Raw genomic sequence first — 25723 nt, 5'->3', positions numbered from 1 at the left:
TGCCAGGCCCCGGGCGGCTTTTGGCACAGGTCACCGGGGAACGGGAAAGGCTGTTTATTCCCAGTAGTGCCTATCTTACCTGCTGTCTACCGCCACCCCTGGGAATGCTCACCCGGCCCCTTGCGTGCACCAGGTCGCTCGCTCGCTCCCTTTCACACGAGCTCCCGTGCTGCATGCAGGCTGATGGGGGTCAAGTAGAGAGAGAGCCGTGTGTTTGCCCCAGAGGATCCTAAAGCATGCCAGAAAGGTTTAGCGCATGCAAGACTTGCATCTCTGCACCCCGGGAGGCAAGAAAGTGCTGGCGGTATCCCCGTCTCATGCAAGGGGGCAAGTGACTGGACCATGGTCGTGTGCTGAGTTAGTGGCAGGAGCCCTAATCCTGCATCACTAGACTGTTCTCCCTGTGAGAGGGAAAAGTCTGCAGTGTTGGCAGCCAGTCCTTGCTCTCCCCATTAGGCAGTTCTGCCTTTTCAGAGCTGGGAACAGAACCCTGCTGTCCATTAGGGCCAGACATGGTCCTTGACTTGTCAATGTATCTAGATGGGTGATTCTTAACCTTTTCCGTACCTGGGGCCCCTTTTCCCATAGCAGGCACCCCTTCTATTTAGCAACGGGGGGGAGAGGGTCCTCAATCTAGATGCCCTAGTGGAGTTGTGTTTGACGGAGGCTAATTCAGACACCGTCAGACGTAGCCGTGGGAAGAGCAGCCCATGTAGGGGAGAGGGGATTTAGGGATGTGGATTTAAAATTCTTTCTTCGAATCTTTTCCAGCAGCCGTGTTTGTCTAGTCGATGAATCCCTGAATGCATTACAGCGTGCTCCTTTAGGACTGGCTTGGGGGCGGAGGTGGAGACTCTACTCTTCCCGTTTGTCCTCGGCCTAAATCCTATCCCAGATTCTGTGTGGTTTTGGCCTTAGCCTGAACTTTCTCTCTAGCCTGACCTTTCAAAGGGGTTTGTCCCCCAACTGCTCCCTGCCCTGTGGGTACCACTGCCAGTCTAGTTTGCTAGCTGGGAGCAGGGGGCTGACCGACTTGCTTGTCCACTTGACAAGATGTGGAAGCGCTGTGCTCCCAGAAGGGGCGGGGCCTCTGGCAGAAGGGGTGGGGCTAAGAGCACTTGGAGCACACCGCCAGGTGCTTTGGTGGTGGTTTAAAGGGTGCGGGACTCCAGCCGCCATAGTAGTAGTAGCAGCGAGCCCTGGAGCCTGTTCAGTTTCTGGGGCCTGGGGCAATTAGCGGGCTTCGTCGGGAGTGAGGAGGCAATTGAAGATGTGCTTGGAGGTGCAAACTAATCCTCATCCCTCCCTTCCTTATCTTACATAGGAATAAGGGAGTGCAGGAGAGGAGGAGGAGATTTTGACTGTGCATGTAATTACCCTGTGGAACTCTCTGGCGCAAGATTTTATCTGGCAAGCTCCCAAACTTGAATGACATCTGCAGTGACAGTAGCTTGAATAGACATTCCTAAGGCCCATCAATCTTCGTGCTTCAGGGAACAAGCTGAACACCAGCTGGGGTCAGGATTAAATGTCCCCATATAGAGAGTTTTGCACAATTAGGTGCTTTATGAAGGTTTTCTCCTTTCCTCAGATACATCTGGCGTCTACCCCTATTGAAAGTGGGATGCTGGACCGCTGGGCTGTTCCTGTCTGCTGGTTCCATGTCCCCGTTTGTGCTGCAATCCCTTCAATGTCTCGTTTCGGGGGTGGGGGAGGGTTTAACTATGTGAATTCCATGGAGAGTTTAGGAAAATTGTTTTATGGATCATTGAGGTCCCAGGGGAGGAAAATCACGGAGTTGATGGCATTACCAAGAGGGGATTGCACACACCCAATCAGCTAGGCTTGAAATGCTTTGGGAGTTCCCACAACATTGTCCCCCAGCCTGACATGGAGTGCGTTTCTTATTAACACTTAGTTTTGCAAGCCGGGCTTAAATGAACCTGGGATGGGGGTAGGGGAAGGGGTTGTCCCATTTTTACAGATGAAATGGCTTGCCCAAGGTAGGGAGCAAAGTCAGAACCAGGATGAGAACTGAGGAATTCCTGGTTTCTGGTGCTGTGCTCACTCCATGAGACCTTGATCTCTCCAGCAGGCATGTGGCTTTGAGACTGATCGTGGAGGGTGTGATAGGATTCCCCCCCCCCCCCAACCTATGTGGAAGTTCCTCTTTTTTTCAAAGGGGGGGGAATTCAAGCCCCAGAATTGGGCTGCCCATGGGTCTGGATTTTGAAGACCTGGCAGAGGATCGGGACCGGACCCCAGCGTGAGCTTTCCATTGCGTTCGTTCCGGTGGCCTCGCGCGTTCTCTTCCCTCGCAGAGCGAGTGCCCATCTCCTGAGCTCAGAGTAAACAAGGCCGGGAAACGTGAGCTGGGCTGTGGAGTAATGAGGTGACAGAAGGAGAGAGAGATAAACAGAGAGAGTCAGAAGTCAGGCATCTGACAGGAGTTTAGACTGAAACAAACAGCGCCGGCGAGAGAGCGCACGTCATTTTTGAACAAGACGGAGTGTCTGTTTCCACGCAACGAGCAGAGCTGAAGAGCTTGTTTAAACAGAGATGAAAGGAGGGAGGTGGCTGCATGACCTGCAGCCGGCACTTGGTCCCGGGAGGGGTTGCCGAACTTGAGTGCGGGAAAAGGGGGTTGCTCCGGGCTAGGGGAGAGCCTGCAGTTTTGGAAACCAGTCGGTCCCGCTTGGGACCCTCTTCCCCCTGTGCAGATGAAGGGGGCATCCCATGCAGGAGCTGCTTGCTGGCTTCAGCCCTTAGTCCCATTCTCACCAGAGCCCTTGGCCCATGTCGCCAGCGGTGCTAAATGAGAAGGTAGGAAGAGCTGCTCTAGGGATGTTAAATGGCGTTTAATCAGCTAATCGATTAGTCGATGGAATCGGCTTTTTAAGAGCCGCCAGGACCAGGGGCGAACCAGGCCAGCTGATTCCCAGCTCGCACCCAGTCCCACCCCCTACCCTGCTGCGCTTCGGCCTTTTAAAGCATATGCTTATCAGATAATCGACTAGCCACTTCCATCCCTAAACTGTTCCAGCTGAAACTGCCATGGCAGGGCAAGATGCCAGCAGACGGGGCTTGCCCAAGGTGGCCGCAATCCTCTGCCTTTATGCCTCCATAAAGAGGCTGCTCCCATTCTTTGCCCTTCCAGAGATTCCACAAGGCCAATAATTTCCTACACAGGCCTTTGGTTGGTGGGGTGAACTGTCCCCCAATGGGCGAACCTTGCGGGGCCTGACCGGATGCCCCGGACCATTTGGAAAGCCCATGAGAGTCCTTGCACTGCTGTGCAAGACCATCTCTACAAACGGCCCCGTGTGACCCACAAGGGCTGGGTGTTCCCATGAGAGCGTGGCTAACCTGATTGCACAGCACCACCTTCCTAGCGTGTGCAGGTAGAGGCAGATGGCTTGGCTTCCCTGTCCTCAGGTTTGATTTCTCCCGTGGAACTTTCACTGTGTCTGATTCTTCCCCCTCCTCCTCTTACAATATGACTTGAACCCCCCTCCGGTGCCAGGATCACCTCTAGGGAAGGCAGGGGAATAGAGAGGCCAAGTGCTCTGCTTTTCCTTTGAGGATCTCAAAGCACCGTGGACTTGTCAGGCAGGCCTCTCCCGTGCCTCAGAATAGGCAAGGGTTATCCACGTTGCACAGATGGAGAAACTGAGGGCCCAGCAGAGGGAATGGATCCCAGAAGTCCTGACTCCTAGCTCCTCGCTGTAACGTTTACTCCACGTTCTCACTTCGTTCAAACCTGGGATTTCCCAGGCTGAACCCCAGAGCAAGGGTCAGTCCAGTTCTGTGCCCTTTTCTCTGGCAGCAGCCAATTCGAGTGGCTTCAGAGGAAGATGCAAGAAAACCCTGTCATGGACTGTTATGGAATAACCTGTCTGTAGGCAAAGCCCCCCTTCCTGGCCTCAGGCAGTTAGTGATTGGTTTATGCCCCGACGCATGAGAATTAACACAGCCCGTGTGTATGGTCGAGCTGAATTCTGAATGTTCTTTTTTTTTTTTTTTTAAATGCATGCATTTTGTTAATGCTGGGGCAGAACCTAGTAAACCCGTGAATGCCGAGTGCACACTTGATTGTGCAAAATGGACACTTGTCGTGCTAATGAGGGCAGAGTGTGCAGTGATTCCCAATGTGCATGCACAATGGCATGTTCACATGCTCTGCAGCTGCCACCCAGGGGTGGATGGTTTTAGAGACTGTCTGTGTAATTTTGCTCTGGTGTCGCATCGCCCAGTTCAGTTCCTGTTGTGCTGTCCCGTGGCCTGAGAATGTGCTATCTATGTTAACAGGACAAGATCCAAATCTAGCCCTAGGAGCCGGACTGCAAAATACACTCACTGCAGTCAGCGGATTCACTCTGGATTTCCACCCGGGTAACAGGAATTTGTAAACCCCCCCCGCCCCCCCCCCGAGCCTTCTCAGACTGGAGAGTTAGAAGCCGTTTCCGGCCTGGCTTCCCCAGGCCATTTCTGAGCGGGGTGGGAGGGATCTTTCCCTTCTCCCCCTCCCCCAAGCGAAGGTGATGGCGTTAGGGTTAAATCCCTGGATTTCAATGATGGGGCCCAGTTGAAAAGCGTCCTGGGATTCAATAGCGCGCGCTTACATTGTGGAAAGGGTCGCTGGAGGGGAAAGGCCAGCCGGGGTCATGGGAGGGTTGCCTAGCGTCTGGGAACTCCCACAGCGGTTGCTGTGGGAACGTCAGGAGACCTCCAGCGTGCTAACATCCTGTAACGAGATTCAAAAGGACCCGGGTCTTTGCACATTAATGAGTTTTTAACTCGGGGGCGGCGGTGGGGGTAGTCCCCACCCCGTGAGGCAGCCAGTCAGGTGGGAAAACTGGGAGGACTGGTGGAACTCCACCCCTTCCATAGTTTTCAGGGGCGGGAAGGTCGGGATGGAAACGGGGGACCAAGGTGGTAAGAGGAGAAGAATCGCCTGTAGCCAGATGGGGGAGCAGGAAATGCGCTGGATGCCGCGGCAACAGGTCGGCACTGCATCCCGGCTGCCCGTGGGCAGCTGCTAGCTTCACAAGGGCAGGAACCGCAGGTGGCAGAGTAGGGGACGCACCCTGCAGAGAGGTCCGGTCCAGCTTTTGTCCTAGGCACTTGGTCAGGTGACCACCTGGCAAATGATGGCACAAATGGGTTGAAAAGCCCTGAATAGGATGGGCCTAAGCAACCCCATTCTTCCTCCCCTGTGTTCCTTCATGAGTAGAGTTGTTGTCTTTAATCTAGTATGGCTCTTCCAGTCTCCACTCTGGGCTGGGCTCTTGTCTCCTCTCTGAATGCTGTACGCTAGAAGCTCTCTGGCCTGTAGGCCTGGGTGCGACTGGGCTGGCCCCTAGCTCTTCCCACCCCGACAGGCTTCTGGCCAAGATTTGGAGCTAGTGATTCTGGATGTCTCACCCCCTCTCCTCCTCTGTGCTCAAAATGACGTACCTTCAGTTTGACCCCCTGGAAAGAGATGGACCCACCCTCTGAAAATCATGCCCCTTGACAGTTCTCTCCACTTGAGCGCCTAAAAAGTGAAAAACCCCATGTGTGTTAACCATCTTGGATCCACAGGTCCCCTCTTAAAATGGGGGGTAAGCCCCCTGGGCTGTGTGAGATGGAGGCCAGACTTGTTCCTCAGTGAGTCATAAAGGTGATCACCTCCGCCCTTCTCCCTCCCCCCCCCCCCCCCCCCCAAAGCAGGGATACTGGCTCTACTGCTTGGCTCAGGTGTGTTCCAAACTTAGTTCTTTCCGTTCTGCCACCTGCAATTTTCCTCACCTCTCCCTGCAGTTTGAGCTAGTTTGGGGTATAATCTTCCTATCAAAACCAGTGACGAATTGTCTGAAGAGCTGCCAGCCCCCACGCCAGAAGTGGCTGCATTCCAGTGATAGGTAATTGGTGGATCTAATAAAAAATGTATATGGAAAGAGAGTGTGTGTGTGGGGGGGGGGGGGGGCGGGGGCGTTGTTTGAATTGCTCAGGACAGAGGGTGCTAGTGCATTGTAAGGGTTCCAGGTTATGTTTTTCCACGTATCTTGCTTCCTATAAAATTTAGCTTTTCTCTCTCTTCTTGTCACCTAAGCCAGAGAAAGCAGGCCAACAGGCAGCAAGCGCATTTCATCTCTAGAAGCAGCTGCTGTGGATCCAGTCTTTGGAATAGGTTTATTCCCCGTGTCAGAGGCTGTGTTTAAACGTCTGCTTTCTAGGCCCATCTGGATGGAGTAATGTTTTATGCAGCCTCTCGCTGTCTCGGGTCTCCCTTCTATAAGGCAGCGTCGGTTTGTCTGTGTAGGAGTGGTGGGGGGACGGGATGGGCTCTGGTGCTGGCTTAATGGGGGATTCCACCATATTGGGGACCTTCCCAGTTCTTCTCCCCCCCCTTGCCCCAGGGTTCCTTCACCATTCCACAGGACAGACCCTTCAACTCATGAGCAACAAGGATGATGGACCAGGGGAGGGGGGTCAGAGGTGCCTCTGTGCATCACCTTGAGGATAGTCAATGGAGCTCCGCCACCCTATGACATCTGGTGTGTTTAGGCACCTCTGGGGCCGTGATTTGTTTCTGGCCCCCATAGGGGAACCTAGCTGAGGCTTCAACCTGCTTGCCCCACCTAGGCACCCTCAGCTTTGTGGGTGGTGGGTGAAGGTAGGGCTAGTTGAGGCAAGCCCTCCCCCCACCAGCCCTGTTCCTTCTGCCAAGGCCCTGCCCTGCCCCCAGCACCATGGTGATGTGGTGGCGCACGGCCTCCGCCTTCCAAACCCGGAGCACTGTTGCAACAACACTTCGCCCCCGTTCCCCTACATTAGTCGTTCTGGGGGCGGAGTGTGGGTAGGACCATGCCCAGCGGTTTGGGATGGCAATGCCTCCCCCCGCCTACCATACCCATTGACCCTGCCCGGCTTGTCTGAGAATGTGGGGCCCAAAGCATGACCTGGCTCAGGGGTAGACAGAGCTGTCTGTGGCTGTGGCTGCCTGCTCATCACAGAGTTCTGGGGAGTTGGGGGGGGGGGGGAGCTAGGGGACAGGTGCCTAGAACCTTTGTCTCCAAGCTGGCTGACACCCCAACATTGCCCTCCCGGAACGTGGCAAGACGTGGTCTCCTAGAAGTCCCTTTGTTGCAGGACTTTGAGAGGAGAGGGCATCTCAGCCTTGCACAGGTTGCTCGGCATGGGCAGGCACTTCTTTTGTGTGTGGGCAGCTGGGAGAGTGGAGGGGAAATCAGAAGGTGGAAGCAAGGAGCGAGAAAGGGAGAAGCAGAGGGGATAGGTGGAAGGAGAAGGGGAGAGAAATTCAAGACCGGGAGGAGGAGGTGAGGGGGGCAGGGAAGGATTAGGAGGGATGGGGGTAGGAAACAAGAGGAGGGGGAGAGCTCAGCAGGGAAGAGATGGTGGGTGGAAGGTGAGGCACAAGGAGGGAAGGTGGTTGGGGTAACAAGGAAGGGTTTGGTCTTGGACAAACCACCAGGAAGCCTGCCTTTTGAATTAAACAGCACCCCGATTTCCAATGCAGTTTTTCAAGAATGACTTTTAAAGGCAGCCCCCAAACCAAACCAGCTGGCTGCTTGTTCTTCAACAGAGGTGGGCAATAAAACAACGGTGGGCCCCTGGTGGGCTGCTGCCGCTGTATTTACCTGCACCTCCGCAGGTATGGCCAATCGTGGCTCCCATCGGCCGGGAACGGAGATCTGCAGTCAATGGTAGCTGAGATTTTCCCCCGTAACTATGGAGGTGCAGTGTGCGGGCCCGACAGGGCTAACCCGGCTGAACCAGATCCAGCCCATGGGTCGGTATTTGCCCATCCCTGTTCTGGAAGATAAACTTCCCAGACAGCAAGCCTCACTTGTGGCAACCCATGCAGGAGATTAGAGACAGCGAACCTTCTTAGTCTGGATTGAAGGCTTGGATTTTCAGATGCCTCATCCCCCATGAGAATCGTCTCCCTCCAAGTGAATTTCATTGGGACTTTAGTACCTAACTCACCTTTGGAAAAACCTCATCTTCGGACTGCACCGGGCTGCCCTTCATTCCTCTAATCGGCACCCCCTCTTGCTCCTCCCTTTTGTTTCTGAGCCCCTCAGCCCGAGAGGCCTCCTGATAGCACACTTTCCAAATTGCAGTTCTATAGAAAGGGCCCATCTGGAAAAGCCATCCCCATCCGCCTGCTATAATATTTGTCCTGCACTTTAGAAAAAACCCAAAACTATTTATTGCAGGCTCATGTAAAATAAACGTAAAAGTAGTCAATGAAAAGACAACACTAAAGTTCTAACCAAATCAGCCGTTTCTCGTATTGAAAAGGGGACGGGGGAGGGGATGCTGTCGGATATGAGTGACACTGGGCTTTAAAAGCATGTGTTCACATTTCAAATGTATTATGTAATATGCTGCTATTAGTGTATTTAAGATAAAAATGAGACTAGAGCACTTAAGTGAAACTCATCTCTCTATTAGGTTGCCTGATTTATATTTCATATATGACTGAGCATAAATGCTGTTGGTTTTTTTTTCCATGCCCGGGGAGAAGGAAATTGTTGGGAGGATTTCTTCCTTGTGTTCTCCATTAGTGAAAATGGATTTAGCCCCTTTAGCCAAGGAGTATCGAAGCCTAGAAGCGTTAGGGGGTGTGCAGCAAAGGAGAGAACAGCTGGGGCCAAGGGAGAGTTGCAAAAGGTTTTGCCTTTTTTTGTAAAGAATTCTGTCCTTTTATTAATTTTGATCTCTTGGCTCCATTTGGTTCTGATTATCTTAGAATGGGGATACAGGGAATGGAGGGGGGAGTGGTTTTCAATGTGGCATCATTTACGGTTAATACCCATCTAAAAATATCTCTCTGTTTTATTTTAATAGATCTAATTCTGGAATGTGACAATGTCATTTTTATGAGAGTAGTGTAAAAATAATTTATACTCTTTTCATGCCCAAAAAGCTCTTTTAGGGGTAAGTGGAGACCAAGGGCTGGGGAGAAGGTGTAGTATCATTTTTATAGTCCCCTGTCTCCATTTTTCTTCCCCCTCCCTTGCTCTGTTTAATATAATTTTTATGGTGTGTTTTTCATCATTGGAGGTTAAGGCCTCATTTAAAGCTTTGATCCCATCCAGGTGGGAATTCGCTTAGTTAGTTTCACCCCCATATTGTCCGGGAATCCACACCTACCTGGTTCAGTAGAGAAGAGTTTGTCTTCTGGCCTCTGCCATGATAATGTCTGGGTGGCTACTGTAAAAGAAAAATGTGCCATTTTTTTTTTTAAAGGCGAGACGTGACCCTAATATTTTTGTGCTTTTGTTCTGTAAAGATTTCCCAATGTGGCCTAATGATTTTGGAGTCCCTGCTTGAGATCACTTCAGAGCGCCTTGTTCTTTAAGGGCTTGAGTGCTCGTCCCGCTGAAAATCATGCCCCATTTTGTAGGTGTCTCTAGTTGGGTATCCCCAATCATGGGTCACTTCTGAAAACGTAGCCTCTTGGAGTGTCCAAAGTACTATCCATGTGGGCTCGCTCTGCGTGTACCGGCATCCCTCACCACAGCATCTGAGTGCCTCCGCATTGCTGTTAGCCCTTTGGCTGTCTTAGCAGGCTAGTGAAGCCCTACCTCCGCCTCCCCTCCTTCACAAATTCATTTTAAGTCTGCATAGATACTTTATGCTGTACCGTGGAGGTTACCGAGTTCTGAAGGACCCAGAGAGGAACTGAATTCCTTAAGAAGAGCGCCTCTACTGAAAATTCCTGGCCTTCCCTTTAAGTGATCATCTCATCTCATCCAATCAGGACTCTAGTGCTCTATTGTAGTGTTTCCATGCTCATTATTTTTGGCGCTTCTCCATTAATTGGCCCTGCAAGAGACCTAGTTGTCCCTTGGTAGTTATAAGACCACCTAGCTGTTGTATAGCAAGTTTTATCTCGGTGCTGTACAAAGATGGTTGGCGTTATTATCCCTGTCTTATAGCTTGGGGAAACCGAGGCACGGGGGAGTGACTTGGCCAAGCTCATCCACCAGGCCAAGGGCAGGAATGGAACCTAGGTTTCCTGAGTAGTCAGCTGCTGCTCTAAGCAGTAGACAAGACACCTAGTTGACAAATCGACTTGCCGTAGGGGCTAACAAGGTGCAGTGTTGGCACCCAGTGGAGACTAACGTTCTCTGTCTACAAAACAAGTGCCGTGCAGGCATTAGCTGCGCAAGCTTCTCTTCCTCCCACCTTGCCAACGTGCCTCAACCCGGGTTCCAGAGGCATCGCCTCTGTGGATGTGAGGCAGCTCCATCTCTGTGGCCCATTCGATTTTTAATCTCTGGTAGGACTGTCAACATGGATGGGGATAAATAGAAGACTTCTAGGAGCTAGGGCTGAAATGCACCAGATTCTTCTCCTACCGGAGGACAGCTTCATCTCCACATTCATTTACTCCTTGGCTTGTTCGCGTTGCTCACCAGTAGTATGGAAACCTGGCTTAGATGAGGCGCATTAAACTCCATGCGTCTGGGTGGAAAGCTGGGTAGAGGACTGTTTCCGCTCTGGGATCACCACACTCTGACCTGGGATGATCCACTTTCTTCTGATATAAGGGTGGAGGGAGAGAATACAGCATGTATTATCTATTTTTACCATAGCACGAACTCTAAGGAATTCAGGGTTTCAGGTGAAAAAAGAGCAGCCTCTTCACCCTCATCAGCCCATAGAGCTGTATTTATTCAGTTTTCCAGTGTCCTGATGGTGGGGAATTCTTGGCTACAACAGAAGCTCATATTTCTTCTTGGGATCCGATGCTAGCATAACACTTCAGTTGTCCGGACGTTGCGTTCACCACACCCGGGATTAATCTGAGTCTCTTATTTATTTTTTTTCCCTAGTAGTTCTTGTTGCTCTGGAGTGGCGCAGCCAAGCTGCAAAGAAACAGATGCAAATCAACTATGAAGCATTCACAAAGAAAACCAGACACCCCGGTCTGGAAAGGCCTAGGCTTTGGGGAAGTTTTGTATCAGGATCTAGAAGGACACTGAGCTTTTTTCCAATGTACTACGGGCTTTTTGATGCTATTTGAACTATACATGTTTAGAAACAGGTGTTAAGTGGTGTGACCCTCTAATGCAGGTGTACTTATACCAGTACAAAGATGCATAAACTACACAAACTGTACGAACATACTGGTATCCCCGTGTCCTCATCACTGGCCTTCCTGATCTTAGCTGTGTTGTATAAACACCCACCACCTGCACAGAAAGAGTTAAGTCAGCACGAAACAACTACATAGGTCAGGCCTCTTCGTATTCTGTGCCCCCTCCCCCTCAACATTTGCACCCCTTCTGCTCAGTAATAGTTGCTGCCGCTGGTCTTGTAAATGGGGAAGCCGGGTGGTGTCAGCTGCTGTCTTTAGATCTTACAAACTTCTTTTTAAAATGAGATAATTTACAGATCAAAGACAATCATCCAGGAGACAAATTGGACACAAATTATTTGTTCCTATTTGTGGCTATCCTGCTAATGAATCTTTGAATAGCACTTTGGAGCAGGGTACAATTCCTTCCCCTCCCCTGCCCCACACACATTTCACAGATAATTAGCAGGAGGTAAAGGCAGCCTCAAAAAAATAAAAAGGGGGAGGAGGGGGACATTTCCTTTGTCTTTATATGTTCGCAAAAGTAAATAGCAGAGGATTATGGGTAACTCCATGTTTTGTAGCTTTAAGGGATAGGTCTCGCTTCAAATGTTGCTTTTTGAAATTAACCTTCCGGCCTGTTGAAGGCGGTTAGCAAATGCGAGTGACCTTTCCCAAAAACTTGCCTTTTGTCTGTACTCCCATCTGAAGGTTCTTCTAACCCTGGTGGGAGCCCCAGGTTTGAACGTCGTGGAGAAATCACCCACTGTAGATCAAGCAAGACTTTTGTAGGTTCCCCTTTGTTGTTTTTACTAAGGGAAGATGGCCACGGACTGCAATCGTCCCCGGGTGGCAAGGAATCGCGTATGACAACCTGCTCTCCTTGCTTGGTGAGGGATTTTGTTTGAGATGGGTCAGAGATGTAAAGTTCTGCTCCCTCCAGATTTTGCGGGGTTGAGAACCAGGATTGTGGTGTGGGCTGGTCTGAGCCTTTCCTACCCTGACAAAATGGATCAGCTGGGGACTGAGATGAAGATGAGTGATCTGCTCTCAGTCATCTTGCTGTTCCTTCCCCTCCGTCACTGGTAAGCAGGAGTAAAGTGCTGCTCTTCCACCATGCAGCCGAGTCAGTGCAGCTCAATTCTGGCCAGCAGCTAGGTCCCGGAACCCTTTCTTCAGTAGTGGCTCTGAGAAGGGTGAAGGACTAATACCGTGGGTTCCCATCCTCCTGGATGGCTGCCTCACAGTACCAGGTTAACCCCTGGGGTTTTGCCAGCCTGGACCAGTCATCTCCCATGCGTCAGGAGGCTGAGCCCGGCTCTGCGGTGACTTAAATCATGCACGAGTGGGCCATGCTGGTATGGGGTCCATCAGTAAAGTAGGTGGGGGAGCTCCAAGTACAAGTTGTTAATCCACTCGGGGGTTAGAAGGAAACTTTGGGGGCAGGTAATCTAGTCACTGCTGGGGCTCCCCGTGCACCGAAGCGGCGGGAACGGTGGCCCGGGGAGACAGCAGGTGGGAAGAGATGAGTCCCGAATCTAGTCCAGTGCAGTGACTGGATCAGGGACTCTGAGGCAGGGGGTGAGTGCATTAACAGTGTAACCCTGGGTGCCCCCCCAACCCAGTCTGTGTGCTGCTGCCGATCCCAGATGAACAACGCTCGCCTCCTAGCTGGACCAACACCAAACTGCTGCCAGTCCCCTTAGCGGCAGGTGGCTGGAATGGAAGGAAGTGCCCTGCCGCCTCCTGCCCCGCAGAGACCTCTGACACTCTTCTGCTGGTTTCCCCGCCACCCCGGCCATCTGGCAGAGCCGGCAGGGGGAGGCGAGAAGGGGGCCGCTCCTCTGGGCGAGCGGCGCGGCGCGGCTGTCATGGGGAGGTCCCGTGTGGGATTGTAAGGCCATGTCATTTTTTTCCTGTAAATCTTGTAATTTCGTGCTTCAGAGCACAACAAAGTGAGAGAGTCAGCGGGGAGTGAATTAAGTTCCCCCCCCCCCCCCCCCGAGAGCCTGTTCGGGGTGGGCCGCCTGCATTCCGTCCGCGCCTCCTTGCCTCCCTCGGCGCACGTGTACCCACGTCAGGGGCATCCCTGTCTCCAAGAGGTTGGGGGTTTGTCCCACCTCCCTCCCTCCCCAGATCAACCTGGCTCGGTGCCCTTTTGACACAGTCTGGCATTGGCACGAGCCGTATTCTTCTTCAAGTGATTTGCCAGCTTAATCAACTCCTGTCGACTTTACAGGGTTCCCAAAGCCTCATAAAACCCGGGGCTGTCCTGCCATCTCCCCGCCAACAAAGCTCCCGTTGTGAGGCTCGTGCAGTTAAAACTGGGTATCTCGGAGCCCTCTCATGCTGCCTATAGCAGCATGGTCATTTCTGGGGGGCTGGGCTTCCGATTGGCTCAGCCGTCACGCTGCAGCGTGGCCTTTGTTCCGTCTCTTTGGTGCCTCTGCCTTTTCCTCTGCCTCCTGCTTAACTTCTAGAGCACTGTTGGGAAAATCATTCAGAAAGTTTGGGAAGAGAGAGAATGAGTTCTGGGCAGGCTGTATTACCTAATGGTTAGATGGAGGGGACAGTTGGTGGCACTTATGGATTCTTCTTTGGACTCTGGTGCTGACCAGCTGTCTCGCATGGAGAAAGCCACTTCTTCCTCACTCTGTGCGCCTTATTTTTTCCCCACCCTATCTGCAAAATGATCTCCAAGCACTTTGTGCCAACGTCAGCTAAGTTAGCCTTGCAGCTTTTTCCTCTGAGTTCCCCACTGACGGAGAGGGAAACTGAGGCTTGGGATAGGGCTTAATGAGTTTGCTTAAGATCATACCGTAGACCAGCAGAGTTGGGGATAAAACCCAAGGTCTCTCACGCCAAACCAAAATCTGCCCTTCCTCTTAGAATGATGCATTGAAATGTGAAAGTCCTTGGTTAATCATTAGGTTAACCTAACATTTAACCGGTTAACTGATTAATTGGGATTTTTGCACCCCCTACTTCCTGGTGCCTTATTGTTTCCCTGGGCACCTTTGGAGTTTTTTTTCTATGGCTGGCATGGAATTTCTGCTCCTCAAAGGGATGCTGCCCACTTGAAATCTAGTCAGTTAAAAAAAAGGGGGGGGGGGGGCTAAAAAAGAAACGGCTTTGGGTTCAAAACTGCCCTCCAAGTCATCTTTCCAGGTTTTTGTTGTCTTCCCATTGATATTTTCCCATTCCTTTTTTTGAGGTTTGATTTCCCCTCCTCTGCTTTTTGCTGTGTGAAAGGCCCAGTAATACGGAGTCTTCACAAACCACTGTCAGATGGGAGGAATGGAGAATTTAGCATTAATTTTGCAACTTGTCTGATCAGAGAAGTTTTATCATTAAGGTACAACCCTCCCAATGTGGACTGTTAGCAGTTTAAAGTGCTACATTAGACTGGAATATCTATGCCCATATAGGATAAACCTCTTGGTTGTGTCTAGACTGGCAAGCTTTTCCGCAAAATCATCTGCTTTTGCGGAAAAACTTGCCAGCTGTCTACACTGGCTGCTTGAATTTCCGCAAGAACACTGACGATCTCATGTAAGATCATCAGTGTTCTTGCAGAAATACTGTGCTGCTCCCGTTCGGGCAAAAGCCCTCTTGCACAAATCATTTGCGCAAGAGGGCCAGTGTAGACAGCAAATGGCTAAAATGGCAATTGGGGTTTTTTTGCACAAAACCGCGTCTAGATTGGCACGGACGCTTTTGTTTTGGGGTTATTTTTCTCATGATGAAACCTGAAGCCAGGTGAATTCTGAGTGTGATTTCCTTGTGGTCATTTTGCCCTGGATGCCTACTGTAATCCTGGTACCCACCTGCCCTTTAAGTCCCTTTTCATAGAATCATAGAACACTAGAACTGGAAGGGACCTTGTGAGGTCATTGAGTCCAGTCCCCTGCCCTCATGGCAGGACCCAGAGCTGTCTAGACCATCCCAGATAGACATTTATCTAACCTACTCTTAAATATCTCCAGAGATGGAAATTCCACAACCTCCATAGGCAACTTTATTCCAGCGTTTAACACCCTGACAATTAGGAAGTTTTTCGTAATGTCCAACCTAACCCTCCCTTGCTGCAGTTTAAGCCCATTGCTTCTTGTCCTATCCTTAGAGGCCAAGGAGAATAATTTTTCTCTCTCCTCCGTGGAATACCCTTTTAGATATCTGAAAACCACTATTATGTCCCCTCTCAGTCTTCTCCTTTCCAAACTAAACAAACCCAATTCTTTCAGCCTTCCTTCATAGGGCATGTTCTCTAGACGTTTAATCATTCTTGTTGCTCTTCTCTGGACCTTCTCCAATTTCTCCACATCTTTCTTGAAATGTGGTGCCCAAAACTGGACGCAGTACTCCAATTGAGGCCTAATCAGCGCAGAGTAGAGCGGAAGAATCACTTCTCATGTCTTGCTCACAACACTCCTGTTAATGCAGCCCAGAATCATGTTTGCTTTTTTTTTTTTTTTTTTTTTTTGCAACAGCGTCACACTGTTGACTCATATTTAGCTTTTGATTAATGTCGTGTGCTCCTCCCCCAACTGCTGCTTTGGCCTTGCAGTGCGCAAAGGCAGGATGGATGGATTGTTCATTATTCTGGTGTCCCCTGTTTTTCCAAAGTGCTGGTGTAACAGAACCAAAGCTGGGACCTCTGGAGCTTAGTGCAGGAGCCTCTACAGCAGTGGTCCCCAACCTTTAGAGGCTCCCGGGCGCCCAGCGGTGGGGCCACTCATGTGCCGGGTGCCCGGGGGGGCGGAGCTGCACGTCCGGGAGCCCGGGGGCGGGGCCGCGCGTCCGGGAGCACGCCAGGGGACTAGGATGCCCTTGCACCCGGCGCCGGCATGTGCCCTAGGGCTGGGGCCGGCCGAGAGCCTTGCGCCCGGGGCCGGCACTGCCGCCCGAGCCGCGCGCCTAGGGTTGGCACCGGCGTCGCTCGAGCGCCGCGCGCCTGAGTGCCCGCATGTGCTCCGGGGCTGGGGCCACCCGAGCGCCGCGCACCCGGCGCCGGTGCGTGTCATGCGCCTGGGGCCGGCGCCTCCCTTGCGCCGTGGGCGGGGCCAGCCCAGGTTGTCAGTGGGCGCACACAAATGCCCCGGCGAGCGCCGTGTTGGGGACCACTGCTCTACAGCTTGGGCTAAAAGCCCGCTAGTTAAGGCTGTAGAGCAAACTCACTCTTCTTCTCTGTAAGTGGTCTCAGTGCCACTACATGGGACAGTGAGAAACTCCCAGTAGATGTGTGGGTTACAACTGGGAATCCACCAGTACCAGTGGATTTACTTAAGGTGCTTAAATATCCTCCTAAGAGACTAATTTTAACCTCCCCCTCCATGTGTTTTGAAGATCATGGACTTTTGACCTAGATCAGTTTCATAGGGTATGTCTACACTGCCACTCTAGTTCGAACTAGGGTGGCTAATGTAGGCATTCGAACTTGCAAATGAAGCCCGGGATTTAAATATCCTGGGCTTCATTTGCATGTTCCCGGGCGCCGCCATTTTTAAATGCCCCGTAGTTGGAACTACCTGCCCACAGCTACATGCAGCACGGACTAGGTAGTTCGAATTAAAGCTTGCAGTAAGGACCAAGTCCCCCACCCCCGGCTTCAGTGGCTGCTTTGAAAAAAATCTCAACATGTGTCTCTTACATTTTAGTTTGTCTACATGTGGAATTTGACTGGACTAGATATTGCTTTGAAAGTGGATTAAGCTAAACTGAAAAAAGTGCTGATGTTCTGGAAATAAGAGCGTGCACACAGTGAGCTAATTCAGAATAACGAACGGACTTTGAAATCACATGCTGCCTTACAGCAGAATATCTTCCCAGCGTAGACAAGACTTAAATTAGACCCGGGGTTTGAACAATAGCCAGCTAATCTTTTTGGATGGTCCATTGGATGGCTGTTTGAGAGGGGCTGTTTGCGTCTTTGTGCCTGTGTGGTCAACACCAGATAAAGTAAATAGATAATTATGCAGATGGTGTGTGAATATATAATTATACTGTAATAACAATGAGGAGTCCTGTGACACCTAAAGATTTACACATTTATAAGGGCATAACTTTTCATGGGCAAAACCCCACTTCATCAGATACGATGAAGTGGGGGTTTACCCACGAAAGCTTTACTCCCAGATAAATGTATTGGTCTTTAGGGTGCCACAGGGACTGCCTGTTGTTTTTGTGGATACAGACTAACACAGCTACCCCTCTGATAATTGTATTGTGTGTATGCTGCATATGAGATAGACAACCTGATCTGTTTGTGTCACGCGTAATGTGCACACAACACGGATTGCATTGAATTGGCATCTTCATTAACAACACTGGGTATGTGTAATTAGTTTGTGAGTGTATTATGTGCCCTCCCCACTTTCATTTGCATACAGAATTACTAGGGGCATCTGCAAGTGAGCCTGCTCATCTCTCCGCTCTTATGTGCAAATTCAGCTGCCCCTCCGTACAGGGTGTACGGTACAGTATAGAATGTATACATGCCTGACGGAAAGTAACTTTGTTCTTTATAGCTGGAAATGTGGAAAATTAACAAGCGGCTCTTTCTTTGGGACACACCCTGCAAGTGCCTCCGCGGCCTAGGAGTGCACAGCCGCCTCTTGGAAGCCAGAGCCTTGATTTACGGCTGTGGCGTTGACAGCTCACTGGAACCCACATGCTGTTTGCAGCACCGCCAAGCTGGGCTATGACCCTCCGACCTCTCCCTCTCTACTCCCCCCTCCTGTCTCTGTGCTGTAATAAAAACCTGTCTTGCAGGCAGGACTACAATGACTTTGTTGTTCAGAAAGGTACCTTCCCCCTTCCCCCCCCCCCCCCCCCCCAAAAAAAAATCTTTAAAAGCAAAAATAAGGAACATGAGGAAACGGACCTGGGAGCAGCAGCCTGGAGTACCATAGGATTGTTTGTGTTAGCATTTATTCCCTTCTCTTTGCTTGCTCTCAGCTCCTGAAGGAAACCTCTCTGTCCCATGCTTTTCTGGCCTCTCTGGTTCTTTCACACGCTGGCAGCCTTTCACCAGCTCTTGTGCACACATTGGCTTGTTTGCACACGTGCTTTCACTTGTGCATTCCTTGTGCTCTCCCACACCATCTCGCTGTTGCTCTCTTCCTCGTGCCCCAGTATGGTTGCTTGATCGGGCTTGCGCTCGTCTCTCCCTCCCACCCCTTTTCCCCCCACTTGCACTCTCAGTCCTGACTGGCAATCTGACCGACTTGGGCTTTTCTTTCATGCCAGTGAAGTGTTTCATTTTTTCGTTGATGCCAGTGGTTTAATAAATATTATTGCAAAACACATCCCTGAATGGCCAGGAAAGTAGGAACGCTTTCTGAGCAGACACCCATAAAAGAAACAGATTCCTGTGGGATCGCTAGTAAGCTCCAGTAAACTTCTCTCCTGCATTGCTGGAAATTCTCTGCAGAATGTCCACATTTTTTTCCACCGGTTATTCATGTGGGGTGAAATCCTGCTCTTTATTAGGTCAACTACTCTGACACTCACCCGCTTCCCCCCTCCAGGCAGCTGGCTGTGAATGGATTTAGCGTCCTCACACCCCTGCAAGGTAGGCAAACATTCGCTTCCCCATTATACAGATGGGGAACTGAATCCGGCAGGCAAAGAGAGAATCTCTGCTGCAGCTGAGAACAGAACCTGCCTCTCCTGGGTCCCAGTCCGATAGCTTAACTACAAAGCTGTCTTCCTCCTAAAGCAAGTGGAGGAAGCTAGTTCTAGCAAATGAGCTGCTTTCTGTGGGTACTATTCCTCGCATTATCCCCTGGCTCTCTTGTCCACTTACTCTTAAAGATATGTCTACGCTGCAGTTAAAATCTCACAGCTGGCCTGTGCCCGTGGACTCGGGTTCTGGCGAAGGGGCTGTTTAGTTGCAGTGCATGCAGGCAAGGTCAGGCTGGCCTGGCAGACTCTGCGGGGTTGGGAGGATGTTAGAGCCCAAGCTAGAGCCCTATGATCTACACCATAATTAAACCGCCCCTTCATGCAAGCCCTGAGCGCATGAAACAGCTGGCACAACTGTCCGATTGCAGCGTAGATATGCTTGCAGTGCTTCCTGAGACTACTTTGTCCTGCTGGCAGTACCAGTCAGTAGACCTGGCTCCCGTTGGATGGTGTCTAGATAGTGAGCATGCACACAGGCAGATCAGGCACAAGGAGAAGGAGCTGAGCTGGAAAAGAGACAATAACTATCCACTACCCCACTCTATCTTTTGGTTTGGTTTTGTTTTTTCAGGCTCTCCAGGTGGCAAGACAGTTCCTTCTGCAGCAGGCCACAGGGCTGACCTCTCCCAGCAACAATGAGAACAAGCAGCCAGCAGTCCAGGTGAGACAGAGAAACATCTTCAGCCACACCCTTAAGGGGCCTGTTCTACTACGGGCTGAACCGCTCTAGTCTGGCACCCTCGAGACCTGACCGGTGCCGAACCATAGAATTTTCGGGATGACGGGAGGTCAATGTTGTCTAGCAGCATGATCCACACATCTCCTGCTTACTGGGCTGTTAGAGGACAGTTAGGGTTAAATTAGAGCTAAAGAACCGCACTGAACAGTGAGAGCCCGGACTTGTAGTTGTAAACAAACTTTATGGGGCTGCAGGAAACTTGGCCACACCTATGCAAAGTGGTCATCCAGCAACTAAAATCATGCCGGACAACAGATATTTCTGGACCAGAAAGTTCTGGACTGGAGAGGTTTAACCTGTAGCCGAAAGAGGAGAACGCCACTGCAGTTGGGGCCAACCTCCAGGCATTCATTTCTGTGCCATGGGTGGGCCTCCCAAGACTGCCTCTGGGAGAGTTAAAGACTTGCAGTGGGATTGTATTCCTGAATCACTGTAGGTGCTTTTGATAGGGGCATTCCCCCCCAGGGAATGTGGTTTGCACATTCACTGTCATAGATACCAGGGCTTAAAAACACTTATGTAAAGGACCTTGAACTCCATTGCAACTCCTGAATATTTTTTGACAACTCTGTCGAGTCCCTGTCCATATCCTTGGGTTTCACCATGAGAGAAGGCAGTGGGGGAAGGATGTCCCTCATATTTTGATACAGGTTAAATGTCAGGAGTTCTCTGGTTTGGGCTGCTGAAGCCAGACAAGTGCTTAGGGTGGAGGATTAGGACAGCAATTGCAAATCCACCTAACTTGGGATTTCTTCATTTCACTCCAGGAGAAGCTCTGCTATGGCTGCGGGGGGGCTGACAGTAGCTGGGTTCTGGTGGGGGGAGGTTGTTTCCTAGTAGGTGTATGTTAATGAGCCATGTGTGTAAGGGGGAGGGGTTTGTTAGGAGCAAGGTGTGTGTGTAATATTAGTATATGTGGGAGATTTGGGGTGGGGGGCTGTGTGAGAGCAACAGGGGTATGCATATGTCATGGAGTCATATGGAAGGATACGGTCGTAGGGCTAGGTAGCTATCTTACATCAGGCTGTAGGAGGGGGGGCAGGTACAGCTTTTATTTTATAGTCTAACCCAGGGTGGAGGCCAAGTGTCCAGGAGTTAGCTGAGGTGAGTGGGAGTTAAAGATTCAGATGGGGATAATGACCTAACCGTTCACCTCTGGCTCAGGTCATAAGAGGAGTTACATTTGGAGGACTTCTGCAAGGCCCCAGCTGCCTGCACCCTCTGTGCATCTTGGCCACAAGGGAACGGGTGGCTGGGTCGATGCAAGCCCAGATTTGCAATGCCGAGCATGAGGTGGGGGTGCTGTGGGCCGGGAGGCCGGCAGCCACCATAGCCCTGCGGCCAGATGGGGGAGCGGGGCATCAGCTCTATGCCCACAGAAGGTGCAGAGCCTTGGCCGGAAGGACTGGGGGGACAGCCAGCCCTCAGTGCTGCCCACACCGGAGCATGCCCCCCTTCCCTCAGGGCCAAGTGGAGCGCCCAGAATGATGCTCCGGTGCCCCCTTGAATCGCCGGGTCCCAGAGCAGTTACCTCCCTTGCCCTCTTCCCGTAGGCAGGCTTGGCTGTGGGTCTGGAATGAGGGGAGCGAGGGATCAGCAGCTGCCTTCACTCCCCTGGCTCAGGCGTTCATCCCTTGTTTTCCTGAGCACTCAGTTGACTCTCAAACACAAGGGAGCATGCAGAGACCCTCCCCTTCCCTCCACCAAGTGGCCCAGTTGCTCTGTAGCTGCCTGGACCCGGCTTGGATGTGGCAGCTGAGGGAAGCAGACTCCTTTAGGATGCTCAAGCCCATTGGGAGCAGGGCAGGTTTGGCTTGTACTGCCAGGAGGAGGGAGCGGAGTTCCTCTCCCAGGTCTGTGACATCCTGCCCAGTGAGGCGTGTCCCTGGCAAAGCATTCTCTGGGCCATCTGCTGGGGCGAGGTGCTAGGACAGCTAGTGCCCGTGTCTCTGTGGGGGAAAGGTGACACCCAGGCTTCTCCCAAGAGGTACCACTGCCCGTGGCAGGGTACTGCCCGCTTGCTGGGATCCCTGGCCCTGCTAGGGGGGAGTAGTGGCCGTGGGGTTTGAACCTGGGACATGCAGCACCGAAAGCATGGCTCATGAGATGGTTGCAGTAGTAGGTCTTTATCCTCTTACATGGGCCACCCAATAAAGGGAAATGCATCCCAGGGTGGTTTACATTGGCATTGACAGGGCACTATCGGGGGTAGGGGAGACTTGGTGCTGCCTGAGAGGATGGCTGGCAGGAGGAGTAAAATTGCGATAAGGAAGAGAGGGGAAAGGCCCCTCTCAATCAGTATGGGGGAAGGGGAGGTGCCCATGTTCCTAGTTTCACCTCCCTCACCTTTTTCACAGGCAGTTTCCTTCCCTGCCAGCCTGTTGACAGGTAACCTCAGTCCAGCTCCAGAAGGTTCCTCCCACAAAGGGGAGCAAGAAAAGGGGCCTGCCTCCCCAAAATGGGAGGAGTGGGGTGAAGAAAAGAGAAGCAAGGCCCAAGCGAATGAGAAGTGACCATTTAAATAGCTGTGTGGGAAGAGCTCTCCCTTCAGGCTAATTAAATTTATCGGCGAACAGCAGGTTACCTTATTAGAGCCTCTGGGTTTAATTAACAAAGGAAAGTAATTAGCACGCGTTCTCTGGAGCTCGAGGTCCTTCCTAAAGCTGGCTGGCCTGCGTGGAACCCTGCTGGAGGTAGGGAACCCAGGGCAGGAAGGGAATGGAAGGTCAGTTTCTGCTCCTCTCGCTGCCACAGCCCTGGTCTATACTAGGGAGTTATTTCAAAATAACCTCCCTTGGTCGAATTTATAAGCGGAGCGTCCACACGACCAAGCCCGTCATTTGGACATTTTGGGCTGGTTATTTTGACACCTGTACCCCCGCTTTCCTCAGGGAATAATGCTAATTTCGAAATAGCGGTCGTGCGGACGCTCTGGTGCCGCTATTTCGCAATAACGACTCCCCAGAGTCATTCGAACTAATTATTCCCTGGTGCTTCCTGGGGCTGTATGTCAGGGCAGCACGTCCACGCTTAATGGTACGTGCCTCAGACTCAGTTCGAGGCTTCCCCGTAGTGTGGACAGGCCATTTCGATGATTTTATTTCTGAAGCTATTAAACTGATTTTAGTTATTTCAAAGTAGTTTCCTAGTGTAGACATGTCCCCAGAGGGTGAGAAGGCCGGCACAGTTTTGTTGCTATTTGCCGCACCCCCTCCACCCCCGGGCTCGTGGGATGCAACAGGGATTACTTACGCACACACAGACACAGACACACACACACACACACTCTCTCTCTCTCATTTATATATATATATATATATATATATATATATATATATATATATATATATATATATATTATTATTTTCCTTCCTGCTGGCAAGCTGTACAGTTGCCTCCCATCCCTCGCTCTCTGTCAGGTCTGTCTCATTCTCGCCTTCCCTTGGCTCTACACCCACCAACTGCCTTCTCGCTGGGGCTGGGGGAGAGGGTGTCTCTGAGCAGCTACGCCATCTCCCTCGTCCTTGCTTGGCAAACCTGATACCCTCAGTTTGAATGCGCTTGGTGTCTGCCCCAGCTCGTGCCTTCTCTCCCCTCACATGGCTCTCTGGGCAGGGCTTGGCAAAGTCTGCCAAGATGGATCGTTTCCATCCCGTTGTCCTCCGGGTGCTGTGGCCTGTAGCGTGTTGTGGGGTTGAATAGCCTCTCCGCAGGAGCAGTGGACGCCCCGCTTCGAAACCGTCTACATGGGACAAAGCCCTGGGGAAGGAAATCCCAGCATGGCAGGTCCGGGTCTTTCCCGTCTCTAAGGACTGCAGGCTTGAAACCCCTCAAACCCTCCCTCCCTCCACAGGATGGGATGGAGTCCAGAGCCACTTTGAAACAGGTCTCTGTTTTCGTCCCACCTGCCTCAGAGACGCAGACCCCCTGCCGGGATAGCCGACCTGCCGCCGCCTGTCTTTAATGGGTTTGAAAGTGAAGAGGGAAGGGGTGAGGGGAAATCACAGCTGCTGTATTAACAGCAATAATTAGTCCGGGCTTCTCTCACACAAGCAGGCAGCTTTTTCCAATAGTGTTTTCAGGAAGGAAATGCAGTCATTGGATGGAAAATATCTTGAAAGAACAAAGACAGTAAGAGTGAAGTCAGATTCCGGTTACGTGTGTGCGTCTGTGTGTGTATGTGTGTGTGTATCTATTTCTCCATTTCTCTCTTTCACATTCTGTTTTCCCGCCTGTTTCTTCTCCGCTGATGTGTTTCTCATTCTGTCACCGCCTGTTTATCTTCCCTTTCACCCTCAGTCCTTTGGGATCTGCTTTCTCTCTTGCACTCTCTTCCTCCGTCCCACCCCTCCCTTTTGCTGCTGTCTGTCCATCCCTTTGGCTGGCTTTGTGTCCTCCCTCCCCCCCTCCCCTTTGTGTTGCAAAAGCACTTGTGAAAGTTAGGCTATGAGTCAGGAATAGCTCCCTGGGTCAGCAGCCTCTCCCCGCCCCCTCCTTCCCGGCTTGCCCCTGCTCAGCAGCAGAAGGAGGATCTGAAGGAGGGGAGATAGAGGATTAAGCAGACTCCTTTAAAAGGAAGTTTATCTAAGGGGGGGAATGGTGTGGATGAGATTGACCAGGAGGGTTTCTTCAGACAGGAGTGGAGGGGGAGGGAGGCTATTGTATGGTGAGAAAGCCGGCAGGGCTTTTCCACCAGATCAGGGCAGGGAATGTGGAATGACTGGGGAAGGCTGCACTATGGAATCAGGCCTGGGGATGAGAGGCATTTGTGCGTGAGCTTCCTAAGCACCATCACTCCCCTTGACTTGAGTGGGCAATGCTTGATCGGTGCCTGTTCAGGATTAGGCCCTGCAGGGACCGATCCTGCAACTCTTATGTCATCTCTCTGGTGTGGAGTTAGGTCCCCCAGTTGCTTTTTCCTCTGGCTAGAAGCCTGCTCCTGCTCCCGTTGAGTTCAAAAGGAGCTGAGGGCACTCCGACTTGCTCAGTGCCGTCCTGTCCTGGTAAAAATGGATCTGTCCTGCACCCCTAGTGCCGTGGGCTGTGTCCTTTTCATGCAGAGCCTTCTGGCTGTCTAGCCCAGGGCTGGCCTTACCATGAGGCGAACTGAGGTGGTCGCCTCGGGTGCCAGACTGTGGGGCGGGGGGCGCCACTAAGACCCAAGTGGAGAAAATTGTGTCTGCTGCTCTAGATGCACAGTCCCATGAGAGGAGTAGAACAGGAAGGAGGCAGAATTGAGACCTTTCAAAGTTTTGGCCCAAGCGAAGGGGCATGGAGACGTCATTTGAGCTCCCCACCTCAGGTGCCAAAATGTTGTGGGCCGGCCCTGGTCTAGCCAACACCATTTCAGCCCCCCCCCCCCCCCCCGCCCTTGGCAGTGACACGGAGCATCACTGAGTTCGGGACCGGATGAAACAGACACTAGGGGCTCCGTACAAACCTGACCTTGTTTGCCACCTCTGGTTAAATCCAGAAAAAAATCTCCAGTCTTTGTTTCCCTTGGTGATGTTTAGAGTTTGCTCAAAAAGCAAAACAAAGGGACACAATCCTCCATTCAGGCTGAAACAAATCCCCAGAGCTACCGCCGGCCTTCCGGGCCCTCGCTCGGCAGAGAATTTAAGCATATTCTTGACTTCACGAACATACTTAAGTCTTGTTGATTTCAGAGGCGCATGCTTTTAATACAGCTGGGGAACCTAATGGCCCGCGGGCTGGATTTGACCCCGGCCTACCTTGATTCAGCCCACAGTGAGACTCAAGGTTTCCCCTCGTGGAAGGTGAGCCGCAAGCCCTGCAGCCAATCTCTGAGCCTCGGCACCTCCCTTCGGGGCTGGAGCGCCAGTGCCAGCTTGCCTCGTTGTGGGGAAGCCGCAAGCTTTGCGCTCCTGCCTCTTGCGGGGAGGCTAAGGGAAGCCCCTGCCCTGAATTGTGTGAGTGGGAACCAGGTCAGAGAGGAGTGTTTTTGTTTTTGTTTGTTTTTGTTTCTCAGTCAGGAGCCAGGTCAGTGAGGTTTTTGTTGCTTCTCACTTGCGGGCCAGGTCAGTGAAGTGGGCCTTTTCCTTTTCTTTTTGTTTTTCCCTTGCATGTGGTCTCCGACTGATTGTTTTTTTTTTCTGTGTGTCCATGCCTCCTCCCCCCCACCAAAAACAGGTTCCCCACTCCTGTTTTAATGGCTTTTTGGTGTCTACTGGATTTAAATA

At 51.6% G+C, this 25723-nt stretch overlaps 1 protein-coding gene across 11 annotated transcripts in view; it reads left to right on the top strand.

The window, feature by feature from the left end:
- Positions 1-25723, top strand: part of FOXP4 (forkhead box P4) — a 151977-nt gene that overhangs the window by 45210 nt on the left and 81044 nt on the right. For 7 of the 11 annotated variants that reach the window (XM_075910378.1, XM_075910375.1, XM_075910374.1 and 4 more), the window contains one exon: positions 19356-19445. The exons of the other annotated variants lie outside the window; for them this stretch is intronic. Coding sequence is in view for 6 of the 7 variants with exons in the window: in XM_075910375.1 (XP_075766490.1) it covers positions 19356-19445 (90 nt within the window). In the remaining variant the exon portion in view is untranslated. The remainder of the gene's footprint in view (positions 1-19355; positions 19446-25723) is intronic. 11 annotated transcript variants of the gene reach the window in all.

This window comes from Pelodiscus sinensis, chromosome 27 (assembly GCF_049634645.1).
Source record: "Pelodiscus sinensis isolate JC-2024 chromosome 27, ASM4963464v1, whole genome shotgun sequence".
NCBI lineage: Eukaryota > Metazoa > Chordata > Testudines > Trionychidae > Pelodiscus > Pelodiscus sinensis.
The sequence above is the reverse complement of the archived record's forward strand: the minus strand, read 5'-3'. Positions and strand labels throughout refer to the sequence as shown.